At 46.3% G+C, this 16,754-nt stretch overlaps 1 protein-coding gene across 29 annotated transcripts in view; it reads left to right on the top strand.

Annotated features, from left to right (window-relative positions):
• The window catches only part of LOC135112626 (uncharacterized), a 274,887-nt gene that overhangs the window by 35,177 nt on the left and 222,956 nt on the right, over positions 1-16,754 (top strand). For 15 of the 29 annotated variants that reach the window (XR_010274488.1, XR_010274495.1, XR_010274493.1 and 12 more), the window contains exon 2: positions 1,110-1,224. The exons of 7 other annotated variants lie outside the window; for them this stretch is intronic. Coding sequence is in view for 1 of the 22 variants with exons in the window: in XM_064027184.1 (XP_063883254.1) it covers positions 12,312-12,344 (33 nt within the window). In the remaining 21 variants the exon portion in view is untranslated. Of the gene's footprint in view, positions 1-1,109; positions 1,225-12,246; positions 12,345-16,754 lie in introns of all 29 variants that reach the window. 7 more of the 29 variants (XR_010274482.1, XR_010274484.1, XR_010274496.1 and 4 more) reach the window with 1 other exon arrangement.

The following is a 16,754-nucleotide window of genomic DNA, read 5'->3' on the forward strand; positions in this document are numbered from 1 at the left end:
CATGTCTGAATGTAGTGACACGAGTACTTCACATTTTTTTTGGGGGGGTTGAGAGAGAGAGAGAGAGAGAGAGAGAGAGAGAGAGAGAGAGAGAGAGAGAGAGAGAGAGAGAGAGAGAGAGAGAGAGAGAGAGAGAGAGAGAGAGAGAGAGAGAGAGTTTTATAGAACTATGGTGGATGTGAAGAATGCAGCAGGGAATTGATGGTGGTGGTGGTGGTTGTAGTGGTGGTGATAGGAATGGTTATACTAAAAGTGGTGTTTATAATGGTGATGATGGTGGTGGTGACGGCTGGGAGGGATTTTTAGGAATGAAAATATACATGTTAATGACTGTGACTGGAAATTTTAGTATGGTGGTGGCTTATATAAATTTAATGGCGATGGTTGTGATAGTGGCTGGAAATGATGGTAATGATATTAAGAAAGGTGATGGTGAACCTAGCAACACAATATATATGATCATTAACTATAAAATGAGAAAGTTACAAAATCCACTTTCATTCCACCCTTTTCTCCTTCAGCTTCCCTTCACTCACCTGTCCTCCCTTATCATCTCCTGCTTACCTGTCGACACCATCATTTCCACCTTCCACCTGACCCACATTAATTTCCACGCTTCATTTTCTCCCTATTACGATTATCTACCTGTCTTGGCAATCATCTCCCGCTCGTCCAGCTCGCCCCTCTGTCACCTCTTCATTTCAATTTTCATTTCCTATTACCCGGACTCTTCTTAAACATTTTCTCTTTTGTTGTCTCATGTTCACCTACTGTTTATCTGTTTTTTTGGCTTATTTATTGTCTTCTCCTTATAGCTTCTTGTGTTTTATCTTCGTACATTTTTCTTGCATTCTTTTTACCTACTTTTTTGTCTATTTTTGGCTTAGTTACAGTTTTTCTTTATAATTTCTTTATGGTTTATGTTACTTATTAATCACGTCACACATGTTTTTAATTTTCATGAAGTTATAAATACAGGATACGTGGATGTTCTTCAAACTTACACATTTTATTTTATTTTTTTTTCGTATACAAAGCTAGGTTAGGTTAGGAACAATTATCTTTATGCCAAATAGATACTGATTCACTTTTTCTCCTTTCATCCTCAGCCTCCCAGATACATAAATACTTGCTCAGTTCAGTCTCGTCACTCAGAACGGAGGCAGAACTATAAATATAAGAAGATCAAGTAAATTTATGGATGGGTATCATAAATGAATTCAGGTACGTGTGTTTTATAAAGGACTGCTGATTGTAAATGTACTTGTTTCTTGCAGCTTCTCATTATTATCATATGTTTCTAAGTTCTTCCAGTTTACCTTTTGTGTTCTTCCCCTTTTGGTACATGTATACATTATTTCTTGCAGCTTCTCTTATTAGCATATGTTCCTATACTAGTTTACCCTTCGTGCTCCTGCCGTGCGTGAGTGAGCGAGAAAGGGAGAGGCTGGGAAGAAGGCATCAGGGTGACGGATGCTGGGGTAATTACGGTCACAGAATGGCAGTGTGTCAGGGTACAAAAATAAATGGCCCGGGAAAGGTAATTAGAGTAAAACGACGGGCCGAGGCATGATGGATCGTAGGGCGGAGGGATGCTGCCTGGCTGGTGGAGGCGCAGTAGATTTGAATTAAGTCTGAAGTGCCGCTGTGTTGTGTCGTGGAATGTCAAGGGGAGCGAGTCGTCCTGCCGTGAAGTGGAGGCTGAGTGCTGTGTTTGTGTTATTGTGTCACGGATGCAGGGACGCGATGTTGGTTTGAGTGGTGATGGTTGTGGTGTTGGTGTGGCTACTGCTTCTGTTATTGTTACCACTACTACTACTACTACTACTACTACTACTACTACTACTACTACTACTACTACTACTACTACTACTACTACTTACCCTGCTAAGACTACTGGGTTAATCAGTGTGAAAATCATCAGACCCCACTGTAACAATACCTTTTTCGACTGTATATTTGTCTCGTGAAGTAACGCCAAAAAGAAAAAAAAATTGCATAACATGACTTCTTACTTCACCTGTACCAATGTGAGATATTGACTATTGATATGGAAAGACACTGACGGACGGTAACTATGTCAAGTCGTGTTAGTCACCGCAGGTAAAGGCGTGAGGGAGGAGCAGGTGAGCGGGTCCATTGTGCCGGGCGTTCAGGTGTGTTAATAATGAAGCGAGGCGAGACCAGAGTCCGAGTCTGATGGGTCTTGTTGTGGTCAGGAAAGTGTTGCTGATGAAGGTGAAAGTTCTTGTAAATTACTGTTTTTTTTTGTATTCGTGTTTGTTATAATTTCTTTTTCATTGTATGTAGGTTTTTTTTATTTTTTTTATTTGGTGTTAATTTTTTTTTTCTCTCTCTCTCTCTCTCTCTCTCTCTCTCTCTCTCTCTCTCTCTCTCTCTCTCTCTCTCTCTCTCTCTCTCTCTCTCTCTCTCTCTCTCTCTCTCGTGCATACATACATTACCTCATTAACTCATCAGTTCGCCTTGCTCATCGCTTTGAAGATTACAGATCCGTTAGTCAATCAGTTAATGAACTTAAAACCTTCCTCCGCAGCTTTGGCTTGAGGCGTTTACTAGACACACACACACACACACACACACACACACACACACACACACACACACACACACACACACACACACACACACACACACACACACACTGCCAATGCCGCGCCAGTGTCTGGAAGGAGAGGCTGCCACGTAGATTTTCCATAGTCAAACTTGTGTTGAAATGCTAAATTCGGCGGTAGTTTTCGTGTTATCAATCCACTCATAACTTTCTACGTTTTTTTTTTTTTGTTAATGGATGACGAAGGTTGGAGTGCACCAGAGTGAGCGAGCACGGAGGTGTCAGGCGAGGCGGAGCAGCGGACAGGTGGAAATGAGAGGCAGGGACTCGCACATCCTTGCAAACGCGTCTTTAAAAGCGAAATGGGGGAATATAAATATTGCCATAAATTTCAAAGAGAGGGAAAAATGGTAACTAATTAATGGGAATTGTAAGTAAAATTTGCTGCGAGAGAGAGAGAGAAAAAAGATGAAAACATACTGCACCGAAATGATATAGTTTGGTTCATAATAGATCGCTTTTATATTACGCTAGATAGACTGGGGCACTGGTAGATAGATATAATTTTTAAGTATTAAACCGTATCGTATTATTTTTTCAGCATGACCGCATTTTGTCATTTTAAAGTACTAAATGCTATTCCATTAAGGGATTGTGTTCAGTTTTCAGCATAGAAATGTTTTTATGACACGAAGCGAGTGGCGAGAGGGCGGGCGGCACGGCGGGCGTGGCGGGGAGGCGCACCACCAAGCCATAGCCACTCACTCTTTGCCTCCATTAAAAGTTGTAACAGTTCCTCAGAGCCGCATTTTAGTTCAGATTAATAATTCGGTTTGGGAATGACGGGACAGACTCGCATCCGTCAAGTCCAGCTGCTGCTTTTTGCTACAGAGTTTTATAATTTTGAGCTGATGTAGCAGCCTCGATGGCCGGCCTGGCATTTGCAGCCCAAAGTTAATTATTGGACTACCACTGGCGACGCGGCTGCCGGTATGCATCGGGAATTACATGTTTATTCTTGGTGCAAATTAAAACCAGGGTCTCATGGTAGGTGCAGGTCAGTGTAAAGAAATCCTTGACTACTCAGTTTATAAGAAGATAGCATAAGAACACAAGGAAGGCTACAAGGTACCATCAGGCCTACACGGGGCTGTTCCTGTATAAAGCATACGTACGTTCATAAATGTATCTAATCTTTTAAAGCTCCCTATTGACTCAGAAATAATAACCTGATTACTGAGTTTTTTCCATCCACTTTATTTGAGAACCAGTTTCTTCCTACATTTTTTTCGAACGTGAAGGGGACCGGCCGAAGGAACAGAAAATGGAAACTCCCACTATTTTTCTGTCCCCGAAAAAAAAAGTGAACCAAATAGGAGAGTCACTTTAAATCCAGTTTAGCTGCGGAAACGTCCGGACACTTCTCACCTGAAACATTGTGAATCTACCATACATTACTAGCTAGGATGAAAGCAATGACCACTGAGCATGACTCCTCTATCAAGCCTCGTCACCTCGCCATCCACGCGTCCTCACTATACCCCAGTCTCTCCACCAGCACGCCAACAGCCATCCGGGTCATTATTCCAGCAAATGTGTCGTTTGATGGCCGTACCGCTAAGTGTAGTTATAATATATGCGACTCGTAATGGCGCTGAGTAACATGCGTCTGGCATCATGAGTGGAGTCTGGTGTTTGCTGTGCTTGCGTGACACTCGGTGTTAAAATGAGGAGCAGAGTTTCGTGTCCCTGTTAATAGAGCGAAATTACGGGTGCCCTTCCGTGTTTGAAGTCCAGTGTTTATCGTAATGAAGCGTTTGTTGCGCTATATACCCGTGTGTGTGTGTGTGTGTTTGTGTGTGAGTGAGTGAGGGGTGGTGTGTTAGTTCATCGATGTGTGGTGAGAAGCAATCACCCACAAGTGTCCTGGCTGTCTTTAATGTGTGCTGTGAAATAACTGCACCGACCTCCTCTTCTATCATGATGCTTCTCCTCTCTCCTCCTTCTCCTCTTCCTTCTCCTTCTCTTTTTCCTTTTCCTTTTCCTTCTCCTCCTTCTCCTTCTCCTCCTCCTTCTCCTTCTCCTTCTCCTCCTCCTCCTCCTCCTCCTCCTCCTCCTCCTCCTCCTCCTCCTCCTCCTCCTCCTCCTCCTCCTCCTCCTCCTCCTCTCCTTTAACCATTATTTCTAGTCTCGTCGTGTCTTCGTAGAACATTAATGCACCTGTCTGTTTCTGCTCCAAATCAGGAGGACTTAATGAAACCTGGATGCTGTAAGGACATGACATTTATAAATAAGACGAGAACTCTCTCTCTCTCTCTCTCTCTCTCTCTCTCTCTCTCTCTCTCTCTCTCTCTCTCTCTCTCTCTCTCTCTCTCTCTCTCTCTCTCTCTCTCTCTCTCTCTCTCTCTCTCTCTCTCTCTCTCTCTCTCTCTCTCTCTCTCTCTCTCTCTCTCTCTCTCTCTCTCTCTGTGTGTGTGTGTTTGAAATTTCGTAGTAGTTCTTTTAATTTTCTCCTTATTCCTCCTCCTCCTCCTTCTCCTTCTGCTTCTCCTGCTGTAGCCGCCATGGTCTGGTGTGACTTAGGCAACCATTAATTTCATGCGGGTATCAGGGGCAACAGAGCGCGATGGACCCTCATTATTAATAGTGTACAAGTGGCTTAGTTCTATCCTAACTCTGAGTTGTCCAATGTAATGTTCCTGCAGCCTTCTAACCCTTCCCAGTTGCGTGTATGGCGGTGTTCGTGGCTAAAGGTGTTTTTGGGATTGCCTGCTTGCCCCGGTGGGAATTTCATACTCTGGATAGGTGTGTGTGCGGTGGTTTCTATTGGCAGTAGTTGTGGTGGTTCCTCGATGCTTGCTAGTGTGTTCCTTGTGTGTTCTGTGTGTTGTATTGGACTTTTGTTTAAATTTTTCTCTTGTTTTTCTTCTTTTTTTTGTGCTTTTTTTGTTTTTTTCCACGTTCTCACCCTTGTCATTTCTCTCTTTTATCCGGGTCTTTCATACTTCACTACTTGTAGGTAGATAGTAATAGATGTTCGTATTATAGGTACACGGGTCTTACGATATTTGTGTTTGCTTTGTTTATTGTGTACTGTTATGTGTTCCATCTCACCCACCTCCTGTTCTCTCTTTCTTCTCTTCTCTTCTCCCCTCTCTTCTTCTTCTTCTTCTTTTTCTTCTTCTTTTTCTTCTCTTTCTCTCTCTCTCTCTCTCTCTCTCTCTCTCTCTCTCTCTCTCTCTCTCTCTCTCTCTCTCTCTCTCTCTCTCTCTCTCTCTCTCTCTCTCTCTCTCTCTCTCTCTCTCTCTCTCTCTCTCTCTCTCTCTCCCTGCAAATAACGTCACAGTGTGTGCCAGAGAGAGAGAGAGAGAGAGAGAGAGAGAGAGAGAGAGAGAGAGAGAGAGAGAGAGAGAGAGAGAGAGAGAGAGATCGTTGTGTACGTCTGTTTAAGGCTGCAAAGAGTGTGGTGGAATTCTGGAGTGAAAAGGAGGTGTCGTCCTTACAAGAGTTAATTCCCTTTCACTGTCCACACACACACACACACACACACACACACACACACACACACACACACACACACACACACACACACACACACACACACACACACACACACACACACACACAAACACACACACACACACACACACACACACACACACACACACACACACACACACACACACACACACACACACACACACACACACACACACACACACACACACACACACACATACACATGTCATCAAAGGCAGTGAAAATGTATGATCCTCTTACTTATATGGAATCTGAGTCTGGGTGTGATAATTCCCTAGACGCAACACAATCGTAAATAGACAGTGGAGTGGACGGAAGCATCTCCAGAGACCTGAAGTTTGTCTGACCGGCGCATGCTCTTGAGGAAAACTGGAGGCGAGATAATCCGAAGACAGGATAGAGAGACGCTGAGACAAACCAGAGACGCCCCTTTCTTACGCCTGGACTCGGACACAGCTGCCTCTGCCCATCATAAATTTAGCAATCGCGTGTCTGGCTTCTTGGGACACCCCGACCATTGGAGCAACAGCTGTCCCTAATTGATATTGTATCCCCGTGTCCACTCGTCTGGCCCTATCATCCTCGGCGCCCCATCCCCTCATAAACCTGCCTCCGGACATCCCCGTTGATATATATATTGCTCCTCCGCGCTGACCATTCCCTGCTGGCTGATGGAGGCTGGGGCGGGGTGCGGTCAGTGCCTGCTGAGGTCTTGTTGAGGTCTTGCTGAGGTTCTCACATCATTTCTGCTTCACCTGCTGAAGTGTAAGGTTATATTTGCTACTTCTTTGACTTTTTTATTTTTTTTATTATGGGAACTTGTATCTACATTCAGCATCCCATAAATTCTCTACACTCAGCATCCCATAAATGACTCCTATATCCTCAGGACTTAGCACTCAGCACCCCGCACATTGCTGCAAAGCCATCAGCATTGAGCACTCAGCACCCAGGAGGCCACGTGCAGCCCCAGACACCCGGGATGCATCTCTCTGAGGCATAACCATAATGTAACAGCAGGAAAAGACCCAGATTGCCTGAGTGATCGGGAAGCTTCAGCGTGCATGCATACCTGAGGCGCGGAGAAAAATTCCGCACTTACTCTGCACGCTGTCATTTTACTTGCTTTCATATTCTTCGCTTTCAAGAGTTGATTATAGGGTAAGATGATGGCTGGCATTGATCAAAGCTGCGTACTGTCGCTTGAAAATGCTAGGTGGTGTGGCTTCCGTGCATCTCAATAATTGAAGTGAACTCCGCGGCGGTAACTTGAGGCGAAATATTTCTTGGTTCGTGTAGAAATATTAACGCAGAAAAGTTTTTTTATTGTACTGATTGTACATTCTGCGCTTCTCTTTACAGTTAACGATGTGTTTTGTTTTCGTCTCCTTCTCTCTGGTAATACACTCAAGTGGCAACGATTATATTGTTAATTTCTCGAGGGATTAATAAAAGTCCTCGTGTGAAACAAAGATGTTGACACTCCTTCCAGCGTGACATTTCCGTAACGATCGTGCCACTAACTCTTTGCTTGGATGAAGTTGTAAGTAGAGTCCAAAGGTTCGTGTAAATATCTTGTTTTAGCATTTGAAATTACCGTACTTTTGTCATGTATGACCTTATCTCTTAAAACAAAACTCTTCACTTGTTTCTGAAGCACCGCTGTGATTTTGTTTTCCTGTGATTCTTACTTCATGTTTGTTATGCATTTATGAATTTTGAGTTTTATATTCGTTGTGTTCTAAGTTGAGTGTTTATATGTGGATCTTGAATTTGATGTTTCCTGTAAATCTATGAATCTGTATTTGTGTTTGCTGTATTTTTTTTTTAGGACATTTTCTTTCTTAACATTAGTTTTAATTTGAGAATGTTTGAGAAATTTTTTTTTTCTTTAACTTTTGGATCTGTTAACTTTACTGTATTTCTTGTATCTCAACAACTTCCCTTTAATTCTTCTTGTAATCTTTTAAATTTCTCCCATATTTCCTGTAATCTTTACCAGCTTTAATTCCATACCTCCTGGACAATTTCTTACCTTCATCGATATATTTTTGTAACATTTACATTTAGGTGTCTCCTGTAAGCCTTGCCCATGATAGGTGTATCCCATAGACCTTTGCTTCTGCTGTATATTCCCTTTAATATCTGAACTCTATCCTTATATATACAATAACCTTTGAATCTTGCCACGTACAGACCGAGTGGGTACTTCCCCTTATGCTCTTTTGTATGAGAGGATCGAACGTGGACTTGAAGCGTCACAGAGTGGGGGGAATAAATGGGTGTCTATATCGCTTCTGACACTTCTGGCCTCCCTGTTCACGCGTATGTCACAGGCGGTAATGGAGATCGTGGATTTATGTTTGTCTGCCTCTCTTGTGGAAGCTGACCTGCCCATGAAAAAAGGAGGTACCATAAGTGTGTAAGATAAACTGATTCTTTTCCCTCCCGGGCGTTGCTCCGAGGAAATTCCGCAGAAAAGAATGTGAACCGCGGAGAACAAAATGGTGAAGAAAAAGTATGTGGTCAAACGATTGGAACTTGTAGCACAGACTGTTTTTGGTGGTGTGCTGGGCTGCTGTGGCCTGGGGTGTCTTCTACGACCTCCTGGGTGAGAGAGAGAGAGAGAGAGAGAGAGAGAGAGAGAGAGAGAGAGAGAGAGAGAGAGAGAGAGAGAGAGAGAGAGAGAAAAGGGGGTAGGGAGAGAGTTGCTATCATCATAACATATTTGTCACAGAGACTACGTGATGAATACAAGATTTACATCCCGCCTGGTACTGCTGGTGGCGTGTGTCGCGGCAAGATGAAACCCTCCCTGGAGAACAAAAACGACAAGAAACATTTAGCACTGCGTCAACGGCTCTCCTTCATCACCTATTCTTCTTGTCCTGCTGGGTTTGTATTCCCAAAGGCAGCGCTCTGATGTTCACCTAAATACATCACAACGCAAGAACGGTTTTTCAGCAAATCCACATCACAATCAGAACATTCTCATCCGTCCTGCGTGAGGCGGAGGCTGGAAGCTGGAGGCTGGTTAATGGAGGCTTTAGATAAACCGAACCTTTGTATTTTCCATTTTCCCTTACTGTAACGATGAAAATTGCTTGTATTTCATGTATTTTTGGTGTGTGTGTGTCTTTGTATGTGTGTGTGTGTGTGTGTGTGTGTGTGTGTGTGTGTGTGTGTGTTGGGTGGTATCGCATGTCAGTTTTAACGTAATCCGTTTGCTGGAGACGATTTGCTCCTGCAGCCTTGTTGGAGGCGTGGGGATGCCTCGCGTGTATTCGGCCGGTGCGGAGCCGACAAAGCCACCGAGAATGGCATGCGAGTGTAGACTATGCAATGCTTGCTTGCCTCTCCCTTGTGTGTGTGTGTGTGTGTGTGTGTGTCTAGAGCTAGTTTTAGACTCGCCACGCACAGAAGTTGAAAGGAAAAGCACAGCGAAAGGAAAACTTGTAAATAGTGAGTGTTTCTTCTCCCCATCGGCTGAGAGATTTAATTCCCTGCCTTGTTGCCGCCCCAGCACCCCCGCCAGCCCGCTACCCGCGCTCAGGAACACATGCGGAGAGGTCATGGTGTTAAGGTGGCCTCAGTGAATACGAATGCCAGTGCTGTCTCCTTATTGTTGCTAAGTGTTTGTGTCTCATGCCATCGCGGTGAATTTGAGAGGTGTCTCCGCTACGCCACCCCGCTGCGCCTCATGCTAATTTGAATGGCCTGAGGCTTTGTTATCTATCTATTATGCAGCCTCATTCCCCCGCCGGCACTCCCAACGACCTTTCCCTTTTGTATCTCGTCCAACTCCATTTCTTCTCAGTCATCTCACCACTGGTCCTTAGCCTCCCTCTGGTCCTCCCCATCTCTGTCTCCTACCCTTGCTCCCTCATGTCTCATGTGTCATTTCTCTCGTTCTCCGTCCGTCTCCTTTATATGCTCTTACCTCATTATCTCCGCCCACCTCTGTGCCTTCGTCTGCCTCTCCTCATGCCTGCCTTCCGCTACCCACGCAGTATGTTGCCCTCGTTTGCTGCCTCCCACTTGAACTCCTTGGTGTCAGTTAACCATTTTTGGTCTTCGTTAAGGACAGTTCTTGTAGACTCAGCGAATTGTATTGGTAGACGACCAAACACAGATATATAATCGATGAAATACTGAAAAGCAAACTAATATCTTTTTCTCTTTGTTTCTAGTACCGCTTGACTTCCTTATCCTCGCCACGGTCATTATATGCAAACTTCACACAACGAACACAGTGATACAGGTAGAGGAGGAGAACAAATCTGAGTGTTTCAAACAAGTGATTCGAGTCCCCTATAAACAGAACCACCGAAATCCTGTGAAAATACGACCTATACTCATCCCAGTGCCAGTGTCCTTGAGACTTATGGTTGTGGCAGACGTCATGGACAGCACGTGGTGGTTGCCGGAAGCATGATGTCTAGACACTTTTAAGCTATCTAGGTGAAGGATGTAATCGTCAGGAAAACCACGATACTAAGGATACAGGTGTTGGCAGGACGGTCAGAATGCCCTGCTTCTCTCTGCCGGGCTGTACCACCACGCCTCCACCTCCACCCAGACCCTCGACCCCCAAGTCCCTAATGAAATACCATGTGAGATTACCAGTGCCACTCACCAACTTGTATGTTATTTGTGAAATACACACACACACACACACACACACACACACACACACACACACACACACACACACACACACACACACACACACTCTCTCTCTCTCTCTCTCTCTCTCTCTCTCTCTCTCTCTCTCTCTCTCTCTCTCTCTCTCTCTTTCTCCTTGGGATTTAATTTGAATCACTCTCCTCCTCTCCCGGTACTTTGTCTCTCTTGCCTCGACGGTGGTCATGTCAGACTTGCCGCGGTGACTTTTGTGCAAACCCGCTCGTTCTTGTCTTGTAAAAGGCTTTCCGGGTTTCGCTGGGCTGCTTGTTACAGGGATTTTTGCATCTCGTGTCCCATGTAAATTTACCGCCGGAGAATCATGTGGCTGTGCTGTGTCGTCGTGTGTGTGTGTGTGTGTGTGTGTGTGTGTGTGTGAGTGTGTGTGTGTGTGTTTGTGTGCGTGGTCGGTTCTGGTGATTCTGTCTGTGTTTATGTGACATGTTTATCGTCTTGGATTTATATTTTAAACATCAGTGGGCATCTGGCGTTGTTTATCTATATTTCACGTGTATTCAGATTCTGTAACTGCGCGTTGGTCGCCAAGCCGCAAAAAAAAAAGAAAAAAAAAAAAACAATAAATCTCCCTGACACGCAATTTAGTCATATTTTTTCCTCCCTTAATCACCCCTCACCCACTTGCTCACTCCCACACCTCCAGAACTAAATTGGCCAAATCGTTCAGGATCCTTTTTCCACTCACTTTTCGGGGACCGGCAATTAAGTGAGTTTTATCTCCTTATTTTTCTGGAACCCTCAGCCAGCGCCCGTTACCCACGAGAAGAGAAGAAAAACCTCCCTCAAAACACCTGCTTCACACTCACACTGGTCACTATTGGCGCAACTGCTCTCCAACACCTGTCCCAGCAACTCCTACACCTGCACTCACCTCATAACCAGTCTTACACTCTTGCCTTCCTACTCCTTTCCACCTCCCAGTTCTTGCCAAGACCAGTGCCTCCTACACTTTCCGTCATGCTCCCAAGTACAGCCACGCACCCTTGTCCCCGTCTCCTGCTCCTCCCCCGTCACTCCCACCACCAGCTCCTTGTCCTCCTCCGCCTGTACCTCCCCAGGCGGTCTTTGCTCCAACATTCTGCCGTTTCAGAGTGTTGGCTGGAGATTGCACTGTTGAGAGATGCAAGCTGCTGTGATGCAACTTTTTCCTTGCTTCCTTTTTGGTTCAGACCTTGCAGGAGTGTTATCCACGTCTGCTCTTCCTCTTCTTCCGCCTCTTCCTTGTCCTCCTCCTCCTCCTCCAAGACGTGGTTACGAGATTGCAAAGTACGCCATTCACCTACAAAGGCTGCCCTGTGGCTGTGTGTGTGCGTGTGTGCGTATGTGTGTGAGAAAGAGATGAGAGAAAGCGATTTGCCAGATTTAATGTATCCTCTAAACCATAACCCATATTAATTCCACACATATTCCTCCCCCTTCACCGCCTTCTGCAGCACCTCGTCTGGAGGTTTGCGGTGTGACCTGACTCGTGTGGCGACAGTTTACGGGGGAGTGATGGATGGTGCCTGACCTGCTCGTGGATATTGCAGAGGTAATCGGGGAAATGTAATGTTTGCGTGTATATATCGTGCGTCTCCTCGTGCTCCTCGATGTTGACGGACGAGTGTTGGCCACGGAAGGTACGTTTGGGAAGCTTTTGGGAACCTGCGAGCCGTTATGCGTCAGTTCATTCCACCATAAGCTTTCTTTACGGCTCGATTTTGTATTTTTATCTCGTTTATGGACATTCCTAGCGACGCTACTGCTGGCACGCCCAACATTCACTGGCAAGTAGTCAAGTGTTGTTATGTTTCTCACTCGCTTCATTGCTACTTCCAGCCTGAGTCCTCCGCTGCTTGTTATCCTGCCTCTCCACGAAACAGGAAAAAATACTAGGTATGAAAATTAAGATCAATTAATTAACATCAGTGCTTCTTCCACCGTCTCATCCCAGTCCCTAACGCAAGACTGCACTGGTGATGCAAGTTATACAGGACAGAAAAATTATGAAGTATAAACTTTAACGGAGGCTAATTGAGTATAAATGGATTCTTATGCATCAATGCTCCCTCCGCTGCCTCATCCCACTCCCCAACGCAAGAGGCCACTGGTGACGCGGGTTCTCTCATGCGCGGTGATGAATGTGGCACCATGCGGATGCAGGACACGTCTCGCGTCACGCCGCCCGCCACCTGCAGTCGCCCACCGCATTCCACAGCGTCCTCGTTTTATTATTCCCGCACCTCGCTGCTCCCGGCACTGCATCACTCCAGCCGCACTGTACCGCCCGCCACACCACAACTTTGCCCATCACACCACGCAGCGCCGCGCCGACCCACTTCACCGCGCATCATGAAACGCACTACCACACCATACAGTCACAATACAGGGCACCATACCATACTACACACACACACACACACACACACACACACACACACACACACACACACACACACACACACACACACACACTTAAATACGACAAGGCGCTCTTTTATGTACACACAGATATGCTGTGCAGCGCCGAGCAGCTGTTGGTATGAAAACTGCATTCAGAACTTGTGCTCAATTTTACCGACGAGACGTGCCGCCTCGGGACGCTCGTGCACTACAGCTTGAAGCACGTGCCGAACCAGGGACTTTTTTCAGACGTGAGAGTCTCCGCGGCCGTGCAAGAGGTGCTCCCTTCAGTTCGCGGCTTGCGTCCTGCGGGAGTCACCTTCATTTTTTAATATCTGGTAACAACCGACTAGATTCCATTCCCAATAACGAACGACTCTTCCGATACCAGTTAGACTCCCGCCGCTGGCCGCTGCTGCGAGAGGCGAGCGCGGAAATGAAAGTTGGTTGGTGCTTATCACGCACTTGTGCTCGATGAAAAAGCCGACCAACCATCAGAGGTCTTTGTGTTTTCCTTTATATCCCAGTTTGTGATACACTCTTCAAAGTATCTGCGACGAAGCGCACGTGCTCATTACGCGTTCAAAGCAACGCTGCGAATCGAGAAAAAAAAAAAAAAAACGTGTATGGAAACCTTTCGTGAGAGGGGGAGTGCTTACACAACACAAAGTACATTGTAAGTTATGGTAAGATGCAGGACCGCCTGGCGCCGCCTTTCACTGCGTCCGGTAAATTCTAAATGCTTTCAACAGATTGGATATTTGTTTTGAAGTGTTCTGTACGTGCTACTCACTACTTCCCTTGGAGGCCGAGAGAAAGAGAGGAAGGGAGGAAGGAAGGAAACACAATGAACACAAACGAAAAAAATAAACAACAACAGATATGGAGGTCGTAACGGGAGCTGTTTGTGGGGACCATACTAACCCGGAGAAAGGAATACGATAGAAATAAGACTTTGGAGGAGCGAAAGAGAGAGAGAGAGAGACGAATTGGAAGGGAGTTGGGAGGACTGGGACTGGGAGAGGCGAGTGAGGTCTGTGACGCTGGTTAGTTCTGCAATATTGGGTGAGTAGAGTGAGGGTTGTGGAGTCCTGGCAGTATCCTGTGGTGAGATACATAACAGACTGTAAGGATTAGTATCAGGATGACTCAGAGGACAAACCTGCGGGCTTACCTGTAATACCTGTGTGTGTGTGTGTGTGTGTGTGTGTGTGTGTGTGTGTGGACTCGAGGTTAGGTGGACAAAAATAGCCTACTAATGCCTACCTGTTCTTTAAGTTACCGAGGCAATTAGAGTACATGAGATGAAATTAGGTCGGATCAAGCGTTCAGGTCCCGCTAAGTATGAGGAAAAGCTTAATGAAGGAGGCTCGTGCAAGCTCTGGATGCAGGAACAACAGTAGCAGCGGAAGAAAAAAAAAAAGGCCATTCGAGATATTTAAGCGATCTGAACACAAAGGAAGGAAAAAGAAAGCAGGAAACCACGTAAACAGAAACGAAAAATATGGAATCACAAGTCAAAAGAAAAAAAATACACGCTATGCGGAAAGGCAAGTAAAGTACGTTGTATATATGAAAAAGAGATGCAGGCGAAAGGGAAAATTTTGCATGGAAGGCGGAGAGAGCGAGAGAGAAGGAGAAAAGAAACTGGCGGACGAGGAGGAGCGGAGGAGAAGGAGGAGGAGGAGGAGGAGGGTAGAAGTAGAGCTAGGAGAGGTGGGTTAGCAGGGAGGGTGAGGAGTGAGGTTGGGAAGACTGAAGCCAAGTAAATTGCTTTTCAAAAATTGCCCCAAGAAATTAGTGTCATTTACGTGGGCAGTTTGTGGGGGCTGACTCCCATAATTCCTTGCTCTTCGGCGCATTACTGGACTGTGCCTGGTGTCACTAACTCAGGAGGGAAGACTCGTAAACTTTTGCAAATCTGTGTGATTACGGGTCTTCAGGGCGGAGGAGGAGGGAAAGGGGATAAGGGAAGAAGAGGAAGTGGAGGAGAAGGTACGAGTGGGGGAGGGAGGAGGGACGACGAAATGGGAGAGAGGAAAAGGGGATGATACAAGACTGGAAGTGTAGAGGGGAAGGAAGAGAGAGAGAGAGAGAGAGAGAGAGAGAGAGAGAGAGAGAGAGAGAGAGAGAGAGAGAGAGAGAGAGAGAGAGAGAGAGAGAGAGGGGCAAGGGAAATGAATGAGTGGCTGTCGGAGAAGGAAGAGGAGGAGGAGGAGGAGGAGGAGGTAGAGGTAGTGGTGGTAGTGGTAGTACAGGTAGAGGAAAAAGAGAGACAAGGGAGAGAGGGAAGGAAAGAGAGCCATTGGGAGGGGAGGGAAGAAAAATGAAGAAGGGGTTGGCCCGGAGGAAGGGAAGGCAAGGGGAAGGGCGGAGAGTGGGGGGCTGGCGAGGGAGTGACCACCAGGCATAAAACAAAACTTTAATCACTGATGAAAGAAGGAAGCGAATGACCACCATTTGCCGCAGATTAGGCTAATTGGCGAATTTGAACCGGATCCTTCAAATTAGGCATTGTTTACCCCGATATATGACACCTGGGATCGTCTAATGAGTGCTTGGAGGCAATTGTGAGGCGCGGGGGGGCGGGGCGGTCCTTCCAAATTAGAGCCAAAACCAGGTAGAGTTGATGGCTCCGCTGGCGAGGGCGGCGAGGGTAGTAAGGGAGGTAAGGGTGACTCAAATAGGGGTTGCGGTGGTGGAGACGGCGGCGGAAATGGCAGAGGGGGTGCTGGGTGAACTAATGATTGCAGGGGTGGCGGCTGGTGGTGATGGCCTTATTGTGGCGGTGGGTGTGTGGTGTTTAGTTTAATTGGATCACCATCAGCCATTACTCCCATGTTTACTTTTAGTGCGGCGGAGCGAGGGAGGTGCAGGGAGGGAGGGAGGGAGAGAGGGAGCTGCGATTACCTGTATGTTAAAAGAAAGGCTACAGAGTTTGGCTGGGGTGAAAGGGACGCTGGGAGACTTAATGTGTATGTGGGGAGGATGTACCTTTAACGGAGGTGAAAGAAGACGCTGGAAATGCTGCGAGGGTGTGCAATGAGGAAGATAAGGATGTTAACGGGGATGAAAGGGGAGGTTTAGAGACAAAATTTGCTTATGAGGAGGATGCGAGTGTTAATATAGGGGAAGGGAATCATGGAGACGCCGCATGGATTTGTGATGGGGACGAATTGGGAGCTAGTGAAGGTATCAAGAGGCTGGAATGGTGTGTGGTGATGACTGGGGTGTTTCTGTGGGTAAAAGAACTCCCAAAAGAACTCCCCACGAGACTGCAGGGGTGTGTGATGGGGAAGAAAGGGTATTGGAGCGTGATGGGAAGCTGCAATGGTGTGTGATGATGAGTGAGGTGTTTCTGTGGGTGAAAGAATTACCAACAAGACTGCACGGGTGTGTGATTGAGGGGACAAAGGTGTGATGGAGTGCTGGGATGGTGTGCGGGGAATAGGGGGTGCTTCTGTGAGTGAGTGGAGTCCCGGGAAGGCTGGCATGGATGAATGGCACGTTTACACAACAGAGCGGCGATGGTGGAGTGTCAGTATCGAAGACATGAAAC

Source organism: Scylla paramamosain, chromosome 24, assembly GCF_035594125.1.
Source record: "Scylla paramamosain isolate STU-SP2022 chromosome 24, ASM3559412v1, whole genome shotgun sequence".
NCBI lineage: Eukaryota > Metazoa > Arthropoda > Malacostraca > Decapoda > Portunidae > Scylla > Scylla paramamosain.